The sequence below is a fragment of the Lotus japonicus genome, chromosome 3 (assembly GCF_012489685.1).
Source record: "Lotus japonicus ecotype B-129 chromosome 3, LjGifu_v1.2".
Taxonomy (NCBI): domain Eukaryota; kingdom Viridiplantae; phylum Streptophyta; class Magnoliopsida; order Fabales; family Fabaceae; genus Lotus; species Lotus japonicus.
In genome coordinates, this window is record NC_080043.1 from 14,908,728 (window position 1) to 14,925,969 (window position 17,242).

The 17,242-nt window shown below is 35.4% G+C and overlaps 3 protein-coding genes across 5 annotated transcripts; 1 reads left to right on the top strand and 2 right to left on the bottom strand.

The window, feature by feature from the left end:
* Positions 1-669: 669 nt before the first annotated feature.
* Positions 670-4,790, bottom strand: LOC130743119 (geraniol 8-hydroxylase-like). Its single transcript, XM_057595233.1, has 3 exons — positions 4,698-4,790; positions 3,307-4,213; positions 670-1,449 (listed from the first exon to the last, which is right to left on the bottom strand). The coding sequence occupies exons 2-3, from the start codon at positions 4,198-4,200 to the stop codon at positions 838-840; spliced, it is 1,506 nt and encodes a 501-aa protein (XP_057451216.1). The 5' UTR covers positions 4,201-4,213; positions 4,698-4,790; the 3' UTR covers positions 670-837.
* Positions 4,791-6,484: 1,694 nt separating this feature from the next.
* On the bottom strand, positions 6,485-7,709 carry LOC130743657 (geraniol 8-hydroxylase-like). Its single transcript, XM_057595890.1, has 2 exons — positions 7,668-7,709; positions 6,485-7,096 (listed from the first exon to the last, which is right to left on the bottom strand). Exons 1-2 carry the CDS (start codon positions 7,707-7,709, stop codon positions 6,485-6,487), a joined length of 654 nt encoding a protein of 217 aa, XP_057451873.1.
* A 1,321-nt stretch (positions 7,710-9,030) lies between these two features.
* On the top strand, positions 9,031-16,881 carry LOC130746015 (uncharacterized). 3 transcript variants are annotated; one of them, XR_009021992.1, is made up of 14 exons: positions 9,031-9,181; positions 9,317-9,380; positions 9,473-9,599; positions 10,636-10,763; positions 10,855-10,924; positions 11,004-11,106; positions 12,395-12,512; positions 12,589-12,670; positions 13,220-13,281; positions 14,235-14,307; positions 14,436-14,516; positions 14,879-14,959; positions 16,018-16,150; positions 16,551-16,690. XR_009021992.1 is itself a non-coding variant. In XM_057598511.1 (13 exons), the coding sequence occupies exons 2-13, from the start codon at positions 9,346-9,348 to the stop codon at positions 16,022-16,024; spliced, it is 978 nt and encodes a 325-aa protein (XP_057454494.1). In that variant the 5' UTR covers positions 9,031-9,181; positions 9,317-9,345; the 3' UTR covers positions 16,025-16,148. The 3 variants fall into 3 exon arrangements, 2 of the variants coding, with proteins under 2 accessions (XP_057454494.1, XP_057454493.1); XM_057598511.1 differs by lacking the exon at positions 16,551-16,690 and having other exon boundaries at positions 16,007-16,148; XM_057598510.1 differs by lacking the exon at positions 16,018-16,150 and having other exon boundaries at positions 9,032-9,181; positions 16,551-16,881.
* The last annotated feature ends 361 nt before the right edge of the window (positions 16,882-17,242 follow it).

Genomic DNA, 17,242 nt, shown 5'->3' on the forward strand with positions numbered 1-17,242 from the left:
TTTTCAAAAGTTTCTTCTTACATCTCTTGAAGTTTGATGGCAATGGATGATAGGTGGGCAATGGGCATGTGGCAAGAAGGTAAACAATAAAGAACACACAAAATCTTTATCCTGTTTCACCCAATATGAACTACATTCAGTCATTCGCCTTCCATTAAGATTTCCATTATTACAAGAATTAGCAGGATTTCTCCTTTTACAAGTATTAGCAGAACTTTTCACAAGTGTACTTTGATCCAGCCTCTCCTAACTATTGAGTATTCTCAAGGACTCCTACCAAGTGTTCTTTAATCCAACATTTCTAAGTTTTTGAGTATTAACAGAGACTTCTCCCAACAAATATTATTTTTCAAGTCTCTCCAGGCTTAACAAGTATTTGAGGGACTCCTCCCACTACATATTCTTTTCCAAACTTCTCAGGCTCAACAAGAAAGTATTCTAGGGACTTCTCCTACCAAGTATTTTTTTCCAAGCCTCTTCATAATCATTAAGTATTCTAGGGATTTTCTCAAGTGTTATTTACTTCAGCCTCTCCGAGCTATTGAGTATTATCAAGGACTCCTCCCAACAAATATTTGTATGAATTTTCTTAAGTGTTCTTTGATCCATCCTCTCATTTTTTTTAAATTAATTACTATCTTCATATATTTTTAGTTCTTTATCAACATCTTTAAGTCTTTCACATATGTAAATATATTCATCATGTGCATAATATATATTTACACAGAAACCTTTCAAATAAATAAAAGACTCATCACAAACATTGAGTACCGGAGGAAATGATCAATATACTCCAATCACTATTTCAATCCACAACGTGAAACTTTTTGGACTTTCTTAATTGCTTATTTTCAGTGGAATGACTCTCACTGGTTGAGCCTTTACTAAAGTTATCCCAAATTTGTCTTCCATGTCCATATCATCTATTGACATTCCATCTTCAAGTTTCCAGTCAAAACAATTAACTAGTGAACCCAACATCAAATACAATGTCCTCATAGCTAATGGTACTCCAGGACAAATTCGTCGCCCAGCACCAAATGGTGTAAGCTCATAATGGTGACCTTTGATATCAATTTCAGAGTCTAAGAACCTTTCTGGTGAAAACAAATTTGCATTTTCCCAAAAGCTTGAGTTTCTTCCAATAGCCCACACATTGACTAGAACACGTGCATCTTTGGGGATTGTGTAGCCACAAATTTTCACGTTTGCATTGGCCTTCCGAGGGATTAAAAATGGGACTGGAGGGTGCAAACGGAAGGTTTCCTTTATCACCGCTTGCAAATAAGGAAGCCTAGCAATATCTGATTCCTCAATGGGTTTACCTTTGCCAATTATTTGCTCCATCTCTTGTTTTGCTTTTGACATTGCCTTTTCATTTTGGAGTAGTTCTGCGAGTGCCCATTCTATCATAGATGTAATTGTTTCCGTTCCACCGATAAATATAGTCTATTAAGCCACAGTCATTGAGCACAAAAGAAAATCAATCATTACACTACTTCAAAATGGGTAATTGAAATTCCATAAACTGTTAGAAAATTTCACAACACAGGTCATAATCTAACATCATAGAACAAAAGTAACTTCTATATATAACAATAAAAAGCTTGGTTAACACCTCAAATACACTCATGCCGAGGGAGAGATTGGAATAAAAGAGAGATAAATGAGTGATAGATATAAAAAGAAAAGAGAAATAGGAATAAAATGCAGTAGATAATGAGATGAAATAAAAAATTGAGTATGTCAAAACCTTATATCATATTCTGACTAGTTACTAAAAGAGTAAACAATTTTAACCATAAAAGGAGTGTGTCAAAACCTTCATTTCAGAGTTCCTCACTTAGTATAAATTGTACTTCTGGTGTCAATGAAACTAAAATATTTTTTTTTTGAAAAGCGAATGAAGCATTTAATTTTTCAATGTCCAAAAACATCTCAAATTGAGGGATGAAGTCTGGAAGAGGTTGGTAAAATGACACATAACGTTGTATTAGTTACTATACCCATGTTGAGATGAGATATTTCTCAATACTATCTAGCAATATATTTTGCTTTCAAAAAAAAAATTACAGCTGAAGTTTACTTAACCTCATCCTATTGAACTAACAGGATTATTAATAAATAAATTAGTAAATAAAATATGAAAATTTTAATTAACCCAATTTTAACTGTGATTGGTCCACCAACATCTTCATTTTGGGGTTCCTCCCTTAGACTTAGTATAAATTATATTTCTAGTGTTAATGAAAGTAACATATGTTCTTAGCTCACAATCCAAAACAATCTAAAATTTATATTATATGAATGGGGACTAATGAAGGATGAGGTACGTAAGATAAATGAGCAATGAGGATTACTTGACCTCACCTTAATTCTTTTTTGAAAATGACCTCACCTTAATGAATCAATAGGATTATTAATTATAAATTAATTAATAAATAAAATATGAAAGTTCTAACCCACTTATTTTAAATATGATTAGTCCACCTAGAATTATGAGTTATTTAATCTAAACTTTGCTATGAGTCGTTTAGACAACCCCAGTATGTTGTCTCATTTCCGGTCTTAATCAATAAAATTAGAATAATGTTGTCTTGACATTCCATTTTCACCTCCACCTTAGGTAAAGAAGATAAATGAGAGAAATGACTGATATGATTTGTGATATGACGTGAAATGCAGAGAGATATAGAAATAAAAATATGTAAAAATGAGATGTGAGATAAAGTGATATGAAATGTTGTCTTTCCTTTGTTCCTTATCTTGGTTTTTAAGTTCAGCTCTATAGCGTGGTTTGGTTTTACCTGTTGGGGTTTTAGGTTTGCTCTTTTGGTTTGGTCTTTGTTGCAGGTGTCAAGCGGCTTGGTTGTTTCCTATGGTCAAATTTGTTGCCGTTTTTTTCGACTTTGAAGATCTTTTTAGAGGAGTAGCCGCTTGGGGTTTTTACTAGGTTTATAGCATGTTCTTTGCGCTTGGTTTCTTTGGGAGGTTTGTGCTATATGAGCTGAATTTTGTCTGGTGTTATGCTGGCTAGATTACTTTACCCATGTTGAGAGGGGTTGTTTCTCAACATTTCTTATTTATATAATATATGTTTAACTTTAAAAAAAAGTTTGAATGAATTATTACTCATAAAATTATTTGATGTCAATTAAAAAATATATAAATATGATATATTTGACCTTTTTAACATGTTACAATTTCACTAGCAAGATACAGATATCCCTATCGGGTGGAGGATCTTGTTCTATTAATGAAAAAGAGAATTGAAATTAAAAAAAATAAAGGGCAAAGAACATATACCAGAGATAAATGTTCAATTTGGGTTCCTTTCATTTGGTTGTTCCCTTGAGCAATGTTCAGCAAGGTACTTAGCATGTCCTTGTTCGTGTCAAAGCCTTGGACTTCCCGAATCTTCATGCGTTGATTAACCAAACAATGAAAGATATCAATGATCTTCCCAGTAGAATGAGATATTCGACTCTTCAAGCCCTGCGGATCAACACTCTTCAGCACAGGGAAGAAATCAGCCAAGTTCGGCTTCCCAGAATCCTCCAAGATACTCATCACCAGCTCCTTAAAATCTCCAGCTGAAACTGCAGAGCGAGCCAAATCCAAAGAGAAAATAGTGTTTGACAACATATTTATAACACTCTTGAAAGCCACTTTCCCGATACCCACTGCTTCACCTTTAAGGCTGCAACGGTGGATATCATGGAGGAGTTCTTGCAGCTTCTCACGTCTGAGGTCTTGGCTCGTGTCAAGACTCTTGGGTGAGAACAACTCGCTGTTGCATATTTTCCTCAGCTCTCGCCAGCGAGACGAAACGGGCATGAAGGCCATGCCGTATTTGTGGTGATCATGAGCTTTAACTGCTTCAGGAGTGGCTCGATACTCAGACAAGGAGTGATCGTGGGTGAGGAGCACCTCTTTGGCAAGGTCAGGTGAAGAGACAACTATGGTGGTTACTTGACCAAGCTTTAGGGTCATGATGGGGCCGTGAACCTTGGCCAAGTCGGCTAAGGATTGGTGAGGCTTTTTGCCAAGTGCAAGGAGGTTTCCAATGATGGGGAGAGGGTCAGGTCCTGGTGGAAGCTTGTACTTTGGTTTTGTGCTGCTTCTGAATACTCTTGAATACAAAGCTTGTGTAAGGGTGAATGTCAACACAAGGAGGAGCATACAACTTAGGAACTCCATGTTTCCGATCCACCTGAATCAATCAAATGAAGTCGTATTAGAATTCGGGAGGTGTAACTCTACCTGAAAAGCAAGGTCATGAGGTGACTCTTCTCATATATTAGGGTCATCTTAGTTAAATAAATTGTCAATGTTGAACTTCTCAACACTTAATTAAGAATACTATTCAATGTGATGTAGTGTACCTGATATAGTATTTCTAAATCTACCAAAAAGCAAACCTGCAATATATGTCTAACAAAAGAAAACATGGTGCAATGCTCAATTTTCATGTGACATTCCATTTCCTTCCTTACACATAGGTGCTTTCAGTGGAGATGGCTTTATATATTTCCGAGGACTTTAAGTGGTGAAGAAAGGAATAAAGGAGTCCTTTTATTGAATTGGGGCAGATTACAGAGTGGTTATGCTAAGCACTATTTATATTTTTGAGGACTTTAAGTGGGTGAAGAAGAACAAAAGTGGAATGAATTAGCAGAAAATAATAAAAATCAAACCTTAATGCGTTGTAGAAGACTAAAGAAGAAGAAGAACAGATGAATTTTCCTGTTCTTTTTTCTAGCAGAGAAGTGATGAATAAATAGTGAAAGTGTGAGATATGGAAATGAGAAGAGATAGGATAAAAAAGACAATATTAAATAATTAAAGAAGAGATCAGATAAGATTTTCTCCGCATGAGACGAGAGTCAAGCTAGACCGTCCAATTTTCTCATATTAGGTGTCGACTTTTGACTTTTCTTTTTGATTTTTCTTTTTGACTTTTCTCGTGCTGCGTCAACAGGTGGATTTCAATGTTTGCTTTTACAACATTGAAAATGTTAGTATCCATTTTTATTCTAAAATACTCATATTTGTAAGAAATAAAACAGTAAAAAATTTTAAATTGAATGTTTCCGTAAGTATTTGCCATTTGTTCAAATAAACTGAGGTCATTGCTGATGTGGGTTGTGTCATTCAAGGGAAATGGAATGGAGATCTAGCCTTCAGGCGTCATTTCTTTGATTGGGAGGTTTACCCGAGTCAAGGGTCCTCAGGTAGTCTTACTTGGGGCCTCAACAACTCAGGGGTTTTCTCTATCAAATCCATTTACAAGTGGGCTGATGAGAGCATGGCTTTTTTCCAGAGAGAAATTGAGTTATCCCTACCAAAACCCGAAAAGCCATCTCTCCTAAGGTGGGTCTCTTATTTTGGCAAGTGTGTAAATAACAAGATAGCTATAAAAGAGAATGTGCTGAAGAGAGGGGTCCTGATGCTGGATAATGGGTTGTGTGCTTTGTGTGGATTTGTCATGAAAAAAAAAACAACCATATATTTTTGCATTGTCAAGTTGTATGGAAACTGTGGAGTGCTGTGGAGTGCAATTCCGAATAGAGAAGGACTACAAACCAATGGCAAAGTAGAGGCGGTGAACAAGGTGATACTCGCTGGATCAAAGGTTGGACGAGGCAAAATACTTGTACACTGGTCAAAGATTCTCAGTCGCAAGGCTCGCCTTAGAGACTTTCAAGCAACACAATGGGTGGCTCCTTGAAGAGTCGCATTAAGACACACTTTGCCTTCATGCTTAAGGCATGATGTCTTGTGGGATCGGGGTTGGTCAGAGGGTTTTTAGTCGCAAGACACACACAAGAGACATTCAAGCCACATAGTGGAGAAGGATCGCCCCACAGGATCATTCAAAGGCCTTTCTTTAGAGCCCGCTTATCTGAAGGTCCTCACCATGATTCGCATTGTCAGATGGTGATCCTATGTGCTTTAAGATCGGTTCGCTCATGTGGAGGGCACACCTATTTAAAGGCTCATTCGAGTATAGAACTTGTACTTTATAGCTTACTACGTATGGACTCTTAGGCCAAATCTATGTAAGGCTCAAGAGTCCAGTAGTGAATTAGTGTTTATGCTTTTCCCACTATATAAGTGAAAGGTTGACTTGTAATGAGCACTTACTTAATACTAGCATACAACGACAACTAGGGGCTCAAAACTTCCGATAAGGGTTTTGCCTCACCGTCATAATCCATTGAACGTGAACACAATTCTTAATTATATTAAGAACCCGTTATAAGCAACTCGTTGAATATAAACATGAATTAAAGGAAGGAAATAGAGTGAAAAGAAAGATATGATAAGTGGTGTGATAGAAAAATAAGAGTGATAGAAAGAAAAATTGAGTAGAAATGAGATGGAATAGAAAAATGAATGTGAATGAATGAAACCCCAATTTTTATATATAATACCCACAAATCACTATTTCATTCCACAATTTAAAACTTTTTGGACTTTCTTAATTGCTTATTTTCTTTGGAATGACTCTCACTGGCTGGGCCTTTACTAAGGTTATCCCAAATTTGTCTTCCATGTTCATATCATCTATTGTCACTTCATCTTCAAGTTTCCAATCAAAACAATTAATTAGTGAACCCAACATCAAATACAATGTCCTCATAGCTAATGGTACTCCAGGACAAATTCGTCGCCCGACACCAAATGGTGTAAGTTCATAATTGTGACCTTTAACATCAACTTCAGAGCCTAAGAACCTTTCTGGTGAAAACAAATTTGCATTTTCCCAAATGCTTGAGTTTCTTCCAATAGCCCACACATTGACTAGAACATGTGCATCTTTGGGGATTGTGTAGCCACAAATTTCCACATTTGCATTGGCCCTGCGAGGGATTAAAAATGGGACTGGAAGGTGCAAACGGAAGGTTTCCTTTATCACTGCTTGCAAATAAGGAAGCCTAGCAACATCTGATTCCTCAACAAGTTTACCTTTGCCAATGATTTGATCCATCTCTTGTTTTGCTTTTGACATTGCCTTTTCATTCTGGAGTAGTTCTGCCATTGCCCATTCTAATGTAGCTGTATTTGTTTCCGTTCCAGCAACAAATAGAGTCTATTCAGCCACAATCATTGAGCACACAAGAAAATCAATCACTACACTACTTCAAAAGATGTACTAAAATTCAATGTTCATAAACTATTAGCAAATTACACATCATAGGTCATAATCTAACATCATAGAACAAAAGTAATTAACTTATATAAGAGTAATTAAAAAGCTTGATTAACAGCTCAAATACACTCATTCTTATGCCTAAAGAGATATTGGAATATAAGAGAGATAAATGAGTAATAGTTATGAAGAGAAAAAAGAGATAAGAATATAATTCAGGTGAAAATGAAATAAAAAATGAAGTCCGTCAAAATCTTATATCATATTCTGACTAGCTATTACAAGAGAAAAAAAAAAAATTAACCATGATTTTAAAATTGCGGTCTACAACTAATATTGGAGCTGCAACATGATAGTTTTCAGCTCATGGTAGCTATTCTCAATTATCTCGATCTTGCGCTTCCGCATTGCATTGATATCCTAACAATATATCTGATCCACATTATTTAAGCAATGTCAGCATGATCTTGGATACTGGAACAAGATTTCTGATGTAGTGATTTCAGCATACATCTGTACAAGAAAAATGATGTTCACCTATCGCTTTGGTCATCGTAATGTTTAGGATATTAATTTCTTTGGTAATTTTTCTCCACGACTTTTAAAAATTGTCAGTTATTAACGACGACATGGAACAAGATTTCTAATGCAGTGATTTATCGCATCTATCAGTACAAGGAAAATGATGTTTACTGATCGTCGTGGGTAATGTTTAGAGTATTTTCTTTGTTAGTAATTTTTTTCAACGACTTTTAAAAATTGTCAGTAATTATTGGTGGTATAGGCCGAATGAAAAAGAAGAAGAAGAAGCACATGATAAATTTTTCAAAAGCCCGCCAACTTAGCAATCGGAGGTAATTCAAAAATTTACCGATACTTTAATCGTCGATAACTGATGTCCAAAATTTGTTTATGTCCGTCAAATTACCTACGACCTAAGCACACAGTAATTACACGATCATTCAATATATCGACGGTTGGGCATGTGTACCAATGATTTTTAAAATAAGTGGTTAGAAATTTCACTTATATTAAATATCATCAGTCCACTTAGAATTAGGTTGATTTAACACAAGTTTTTTTACAGGTCATTTAGACAAACCCAATAAAGTACTATCATTCTCCTCTCCTCTCATATTATGTTGCGGGTGTGCACGATGTGAAAACTATACTTTTTTTTTTTTCCTTCTAGTATAGGCGAAAACTACATTTAGGGAAATTGAAAATCTCTACTCAGTCTTTTCATACTTTATATATATAATGTGTAATATTGTTTTCTTTTTGTTGGTATGTAAATGTCAATAAAAAGTTAGGCATGAGATGAATTTCTATATCTATTTCTAAAAATACACACATTGACGGATGATAGGTTAAAGTGAATGTTGAATGTTGATTTTTTTTATGAAGTTGACGGTTTAACTTAACTTAATTATTTGAAATTTGGATAAATTATTTAACTTGAACAACTATTTAAAATTTATTATTTACGTTTACTTTCTAATTTTATAGTTTGATTAAATGAGTTTATGTGTCATTTTAAATAAATACAAAAAAGATGGAAATTAGTGACGAAAAGTACCCTCACAAAATTTATGACGGATTCCCTTCCATCCATTAACCAGAGAGTGACGGATTACATCCTATCACCAAATTCACTCATCTCATACCATCCCTGTTACTAAATGAAATCACTAATTGATAAGGGATATTTCCAGATACATTTTTAGGTTTCTATGAATATTTAAGATATAATTATATCTTCACTTACAAATAATTATTAGGGACTATAAACTTCGCTACAATTATCAGCGGTAACACTTTTTGCAGATGATGCCGTTGGAAAGTGTCGTCACCTTATATTAACTATGACACTTTGCGGCGGCATCTGATCATACTTTTCAAAATATTTGATTTTGAAAAAAACACTTATAAAAGTTAGTAGGAGGAGCAAACAAACTGGGTATAGAAAACAACCGCCGCAGCAAACCCCAAACCTCCAAACTCGCCGCCGGGATCCTGTGAACGGTGAGTTCCACCACTCGCACCACCACTTTCTCTTCTTCTTCTACATGCTTCCCTTCAAATTCCTCCCAATTCACATTCTCCCTTAAAAACCATAGAACTTGTTTCTGGTTCAAAAATCAAAGTGGTTTTGTGCAGGTTAGGGTTTAGGGACAAATTAAGCTGCAATGGTTGTAAATTGCTATTCTCCTCCTCTGTTTAGGTGGGTATCTCTCTGTCTTACTTTCTGCTTGTGCTGTTTTCTATTGGTATATTGATCTTATTTGACCTGATTTGTTGTTGGTTGGATTTCAGTGTGGCTCCAATGATGGACTGGACAGACAATCACTACAGGACTCTTGCGCGCCTCATATCGAAACATGCTTGGCTGTACACGGAGATGCTTGCGGCTGAAACAATCGTTTATCAAGAGGGAAATCTGGTGAGTTTTATAGTGACAATTCTTCTTGTTAACAATTGCAATTTGTAAAGGATCAAATCTCATAGAAGCTCAAGCTGTTAGGTAGAGGCTTATTATTAGTGAGCATACAATTAAGCCCCCCATTACTAGGATGCATTTCAGTTAGGGTTGGATGTGAATGCGTGAGGGCGGGAAGCAATAAAAAAAAGAGGGGGATAAATAGGGACAGGCTGGAAATTATGTGATGTTAAACTGAGAAAAGCTTAGGAAAAACTGTGTTCTCTTGTTTGAGAATTTTCATATAAGTATTGTTTAATACAAGCTTATTTCAGTCCTGTGAATTAGGTAAAATGTCATATATATACACAGCTAATTAAGGAGAAAATAACAAATTTGTAATATACAGCTGGACAGTTCATAGACTTTGCTAGGTTTAAATGTCTAGTTGTGCTAAGCTATGAATTTTCCGGTTTTGAATAACCAGTGAATTTGCCGATTCTGTTGACATCCCTCCCCCTAACTCCCAAAAGCTGATGCTAGTAAGTCTCACATCAATTTGCTAATTAGAAAATCATGGCACTGGTTTGTCAAGGATTTTCTGAAGATGTTAGCAATCTGTAGAGATGTTAGTCATAACTTTGGGGGCGGAGGTCTTTTCAGGAAAGAAGATTTCTAGAGGAAGACATGGTTTTAGGGATCAGTTATAGCTCTGAACACCATATTAGAAAAGACAAGCAGAGAATAGGAATTTGATGTGAGAACATTTCTGAATATTCATTCAATGAAGACTGAATACAAAGAAAGATCTATTTATACAAACTCTTGACAGTTATGATGTCAGTCGTTACTAAGTACTAACTGAAAATAACAAACCTAACTAACAAATGACAGGAGATAAACTGTACTACAGAAAATATAACTCATTAATAACTGCAAACTTTAGCTAAGCAACAGCACCAAAGCTGATTATTGAAGGAGTGACATACCCTAACATATCCCACTATTTCTAGATAAATTGGTTTTGATAACTATTGATTCTTTTGTCTGTTATGCTCAGGACAGATTCTTGGCATATTCTCCAGAACAACATCCTATTGTGCTTCAAATTGGAGGGAGTAATTTAGAAAATTTGGCGAAAGCAACTAAACTCGCTAATACTTACTGCTATGACGAGATCAACTTCAAGTCCGTTTATTTCTTCTCATCTTAAATAAGAAAATGTCATTATTATATTGATCTTTGACTGATATGTTTATATATTTTCAACATATACCAGTTGTGGATGCCCTAGTCCTAGAGTAGCTGGACGTGGATGCTTTGGTGCACGTCTTATGCTTGATCCAAAGGTTAGTAAATCATTCAAATCAATATATCTTTTGTTCATCACTGTGCGCTAATATAGAACCCTGACATATACAAGGAAAGTTTGTTGCTGAGGCTATTTCTGTGATTGCTGCCAATACAAATGTACCTGTTAGTGTCAAATGTCGAATCGGCGTGGATGATCATGACTCTTACAATGAATTATGTAAGGTCCTTTTGCCTTAACATTTTTTTGTCTATTCATGTTGAAAGGATGTAAAATTAAGATTTTTTGAATTGGGTTCATTGTAAGGGAGGGAAGGTTGCTCTATTCCAAGGTCTAGGCATGTGACACACCTTAGCTAGGGTTTATAGTGGTACCTGCTAATGATCCACAGACTACCAGTACCAGTGGACTCTGGATTTGGTGACTCTGATGCCAGGAAATAGAAACCGGATTGGAAAACTGTAGAACACCAGATAGGATGAATTTTTATTGAATATCTCCCACATCCCTAATTCTGAATCAAGTCAATTGCAGAATCAAGAGGAAAGATGGGAAAGAATGAATACAAAGAATTAACTCTTCCAGCCCTAGGATACTCAAATCACAACCTCTATTCCCTAAACCAAAACTGATCTCTATTCCTTCCCTCCTATTATTGATTAAGAGAATTGAAGCGTAACTGAAAGAGAGAGAAAAGAGAGAAGAGAGAGAGAGAGAGAGAGAGAGAGAGGAGAGAGAAAGTAGATCTGAAACTGTATATTCTGTTATTGATTATTGTAACAGTATGGGATTACACTATTTATAACATGCAAGTCATAGCTTGCTGAGTAAGCTATTGCTTACTGAATAACAGAAACCTAACTGCCTAACTGACTAACTGTATAACAGACTAACTGCCTAACAGAGTGTATACTCTATTATTGATATCCTGTTATTTCTCTATTTCTTACTGTTCAAGCAAAGTGTTGAGGATCTGCTAACAACTTCCTCCTACTTTGTTACAAATTTAGATTTTTTTAATGTTAAGATTACCATGTGTCTGAACATCTTTTGGATGTGGAACTTATCCCGGCTAGAGCTTCCATTTTGCTCAAATTGAGCCCTATGTCGGTGAATTTATATGCAGTATATAGATTCTTTTGTGGCTTCATATTGACTAGAGACATCGCCAATGTTGTCCTTATAAAGGGCAGGACAGTCCTCATCTTTAAGCTAGCTTATGGGTAGAGTTCAGCCCCAGTCCGAGTTCTAAAATGGTATTTAGACCATATCCTAGATTTGTTACAGTCGCCCATGAATGGCCTAACTACAAATGCCCAGTGGTGCAACAGGAGGCCCTTTTTAGGATCTAAAGGTTGCATAACTTGTTATTTGACTATTTATCTGGCATTCTGAGTTTGCTGTCCTAAACGCTTGTTTTAAAGATATAATTTCGAAGTCATAATTTTCACATTGGTTATAATTTCTTTAAAACATACATTTAATGCTGTCACTTTTGTTTTCTCAGGTGATTTCATTTACAAGGTTTCTTCTCTATCACCTGCTAAGCATTTCATAATTCACTCCAGAAAGGCACTGCTTAATGGCCTCAGCCCAGCTGAAAATCGGACTATACCTCCACTGAAGTATGTGCCTGGAAAATTTTCATTTTTATGGTCATTATATTTAGAATTGGAGATAATACACTTTTTTTCAATGCAGGTATGAATACTTTTATGGCCTCTTACGTGACTTTCCTGACTTAACATTTACCATCAATGGTGGTATTACTAGTATTGATGAGGTGAGTTGTTGTCATAGTGATCATTCTGTGTCTTTGTGACTAGGTATTCATTATAGAGAACACACTTATTTGAAGCAAATGTACTGACATGGACAGAGGACATACCAAAGTCTAAGACGTGTAATGCAAAGCACATATGTGTGGATGTATAATATATATATATATATATATATATATAGAGAGAGAGAGAGAGAGAGAGAGCAGGGGGGGGGGGGTATGCAGACACAATACCAAAATGGTAAGTTGATGATTTAGTACTACTTTCATCCAATGCAGGGAAGTGTGAAAAAATAAGAGAAAATGAATTAGTGAATACAAGATATAGAATATTTTGTACGAAAGCAATAAGATAGAGAATATTAACTGAGTAGAAACTTCTGTTAGATGATAACGGATCTGTTACATATGAGTTATGACAGTTATAGTCATCAATCCTAGATAGCTACATGGATCAGCCATGATCTTTAGCCCTTTTCTAGCATTAAATTATTACTTTAAAAGGCACTTGTTGGTCTCATACCACACCTTTCATGGGGACTTTGATTGTAGATCAATGCAGCTCTGAAAGCTGGTGCTCATGGTGTTATGATTGGACGTGCAGCATACAATAAGTAAGTTTCAAATGCAAAATCTTCTCCCTTTGCCTTTTGTGAAGTCTCAAATGCTTTCTAACACCAAGAATCTGCTTTTCAATAACAGGGGAACTAGTTTTCCCTTGAACTCAAGAAATGATCATGTGATTTCAGAAAAATGGTAGAATGTGAATTTTAAATCTTAAGTTGGAGAAGAACTGGAAGTTAATTTTCACCTTAAACATTTTCTTTCTTGAATTTCCCCATATATTTTTAGTATGACTGGAATTATCCTTTGTGATGAACAGCTTGTGGTTGCCAAAGTTTTTTGAATATTGAGTATAGTGCTACAGATTTACATTGGAGCTTAGAAACAAACTAGATAACAATTTTTACTTGACTTTTTTCTTTTAAGACAAAAAAGTGGGTTATACTAATGCTAGATATCAGTTGCCAACCTGTTAGAGAATGTAATGCAGGGTGGGATCAATATTTATACTTAGTTGGTGCTTACTATTTTATGTGTCAACATTAATGTGTAACAATTACAAATAAAATGATTGTATGTGTAATGCATGATCTCAAACATTGTAAAATTTTGGGAGAAATAGACATGTGAAGTGGTTCAGAGAGTCACAAGTGGTTACCCTTGTAAAGTCCAACCTGTAAACTAAAAAACCTTTCTAATTTATGACTCAAGTATCAACCTGGTGATTGGAAGTTTGTTCAAAAGGTTAGTTAAATGCTCAGAGGGTTGAGCTTTCTGATGTTGTTAGTAACCTGTAAAAAGGTGTAAATGAACTTCTGATGTAAGACCAATTTCAAAAGAATGCTTCTTGATTATAAATCAATTTTTCAAATCAATGTATAATTATAAGACAGTAGTAAAACATGACTTTATATCTCTAATATTGTTTTCTCTGTTGATTGAAGTTTCTTGATGTGGTTTATATAAACTGATACTTGGTATCCATTATTGATAATTTCAACAGCCCTTGGCCTATTTTGGGACACGTTGATACTGCAATATATGGTCTACCAAGTAGTGGCCTTACACGTCGTCAGGTTCAGTTACAGAATCTTTGAATTTGAATGGATTAATCTTGCACATATTCCCAAATTCACTTTTAGCTTGTCTTAGCGTTTACTCATTTTTATTTTGATTATTGTTACTTTTTTCTCATTTCGTCAAGGTGCTAGAGAAATATCAAGTGTACGGGGATTCTGTGTTGCTACAATATGGACTTGGGCCAACGGTGCGACACATTGTAAAGGTGGGAACAGACAAATATGACCCATTAGTTACCAAACACATTTCTTGTAAAATTTCCACTATTCAATGGAAGTTCCTCTATATTATTGTATAGCTGATATGAGATAAAGGCATAAAGCTAGATTCTTAGATGTCATGTAATTTTGAATAGTTTATACCCACATTTTCTTTCAAAGCCTAGGTTCAATCAAGGGTTCCTCTTCATATTAGCAGTTGAAAGATACATGAACCACATGATTTTTATTCTCCCTTATCCCTCCCCGTCCCTTTCATCCGCATGAAGCATGTTGTTTATATTCAAACTTTTTTACTTCGGATTATAATTTGCTGTTATCATGTGACCAAAATTTTACTTTGCTGCAGCCTTTACTCGGTTTTTTCCGTTCTGAGCCTGGGAATGGACTTTGGAAGCGCAAAGCAGATGCGGCTATACAAACCTGCACGGTATAGTTGCTATGAAAAACCTTATTATTTGAACTCTTCACTTTTATCAGATTTGTATCAAGATTGTTGAATAGTCTCACATTGACTAGAGATGTGGGCAAAATAGTCCTTATAAAGGGTAGAAAAACCCTCACCTCTGTCCTAACTTTTGGGGTAGAGTTAGGCCTATCCTGAATTCTAATATGGTATTTGAGACTATCTTAGATCCATTTATTGGAAACAACCCATATATGGGCCCCTCGTAGATGTTCATTCCTGTGTGTGAGGTGTCTTGAGAAGTCTCAATTTGACTAGAGATATGACTAAAATAATCCTTAACTTCTAATAAAGGGTCGAGCAACTCTCACCCCTTAACTAGCTTTTGATGTAAGTTAGACTTAACCCAAATTATAATAGAATTTGTCCACATCCAGAAAAAAAAAATGTGAATCATCAAGCAAGTCTTACCTAGTCCTCTTAATTTGCTGCTATTTTCCCTGTTTCCCATTCATGGATGGTAAGGGCATGTAAGTGTTAATTACTCCCTCCGGTCCTTTTTATGAGAAAAATTTGGACAAAATCACACAAACCAAGGAAACTAATATTTTTTATAAAATGAACTACTATGTTTAATTCCAATGATGTTTTTTCCTTTTCACAAGAACAATCATGTTAATTACCATAAATGTTGACCATACCTATTGGGTGCTTGCAATTTCCCTCCAAATTTTTGCATTGAGAATAAGTATCTTTGTATTGGAATTGGTTATTTGACTTAATTTTATAAGAGTGTTTCTTATAAAATGGACCAAAAAAAATTGCCAAAGTGTTTCTTATAAAAAGGACCGGAGGGAGTATGTAATTAACAGAAGCAGTACTTATAATTTGGAAGTAATTAGTCAGCTGTTAATAGTTCAAAGAGGAAAATTAAGCAACAAATTAGGAATATTCTTCTGTTAGCAGATTTATTGTGTGTACCTTATATAGTCAAAGTAAACTCTTGCATATCATAGTATCAATAATTTAATTCTAACTAAAACTTCAACTCCTTTTACACTGTCTCTCAAGCTGGAACATAGATATTGAAGTGGATATAAGGTTCTGTTCAAGTTTCTCACAGATGAAGTGACAATCCACCTCTATGTTTAGTTCTTTCATGAGAAATTGGATTTGATGAGATGTCTAGGGCCGCATGGTTATCACTACATTATGGTAATTGTATTTTGTCTTATTGTTATGGAAATTAGGGATGTACACGTACTGATATAGCTAGTTCCCTCTTTCTCATTTATATAAAGTTCTTGTTAAAATATTACCTGACTAGTTAGGTCAACTTTGTGCTATCCTTTTTCATTTTTTATCTTTAATGAGTGTAAACCCGTTTGGGAAACTGCGGTAGTCCCCCTTGAACTTGTTTCATCACCCTTGTATGAATCTTAGCTTGCTTACCGCTTAGACCAACACCGGTTGGTAACTTTGTGCTATGCTTATATCGTATTACAGTTTTTGTACCTGTCTTTTGGCCCATCTCTCCTTTGTTTACTATAATTGTCCTTTTATACTTCACTTATTGCATCAATTACTTCAACCACTAAATTATTGAACCATGCAGTCAGTTAAATCATTTCTTGAGGAAACCCTTGTAGCAATTCCTGACTCAGTCTTGGATTCAACTTTTGCTCAACCGCCGTCTGGTCGTGGAGATCTTTTTGCTAACATAGACAGTTTTTTGCCTCCGCCATACAGAATAAGAGAAGAGGATGCTGTATAACTCCATCAGTTTCCTGTTTTGTGCAAATTACTTGAGATGTAATCCATTTATGTAGAAAGTTTTTGTAAAAACTAGGGGATTGCTAATTTGTGGCTCAACCGGTGTTTGGATAGTTTGTGATCAAAATTGTTTCTCCATAGTCAAAATCAATTTTTGGATGGTTGAATATTTACTTGTAGGCTTAATTGCAACTTTGGTCCCTGACATTTATAAAAGCCACGATTTTGGTCCTTCACCTAATTTAATTACAAAAATCGTCCCTCACCTAACACTCTGTGAACAAAGTTGGTCCGACCGTCAAATTTTTAACGGAAGAAGCTTATGTGGTGTTTGAAAACTTAGGTGGAAGTGCCACTGGAGAGAGGGAGGCACATGCCTCTACATCTCAGAGGAAAAAACAACAAAAAAACTCAGAGGAATAGCACACAACCTCAATTCCAGCGTTCCAACAACTAGGCCTCCCAACAGCAAAGCTTCACTATGAGATAAAAAAAACAGCCGAGAGGAGAGGAAAAATCGATTATGACGCCAGT

Coding starts and splice junctions, on each gene's coding strand:
- LOC130743119 (XM_057595233.1), bottom strand. CDS start 4,200: ATGGAGTTCCTAAGTTGTATGCTCCTCCTTGTGTTGACATTCACCCTT. Junction 1,450..3,306: donor AAATTGAACATTTATCTCTG/GTATATGTTCTT, acceptor GTGGCTTAATAG/ACTATATTTATCGGTGGAAC.
- LOC130743657 (XM_057595890.1), bottom strand. CDS start 7,709: ATGACCAAAGCGATAGGTGAACATCATTTTTCTTGTACAGAT. Junction 7,097..7,667: donor ATCATTTTTCTTGTACAGAT/GTATGCTGAAAT, acceptor GTGGCTGAATAG/ACTCTATTTGTTGCTGGAAC.
- LOC130746015 (XM_057598510.1), top strand. CDS start 9,346: ATGGTTGTAAATTGCTATTCTCCTCCTCTGTTTAG. Junction 9,600..10,635: donor TTTATCAAGAGGGAAATCTG/GTGAGTTTTATA, acceptor TGTTATGCTCAG/GACAGATTCTTGGCATATTC. Junction 14,960..16,550: donor CGGCTATACAAACCTGCACG/GTATAGTTGCTA, acceptor TGAACCATGCAG/TCAGTTAAATCATTTCTTGA.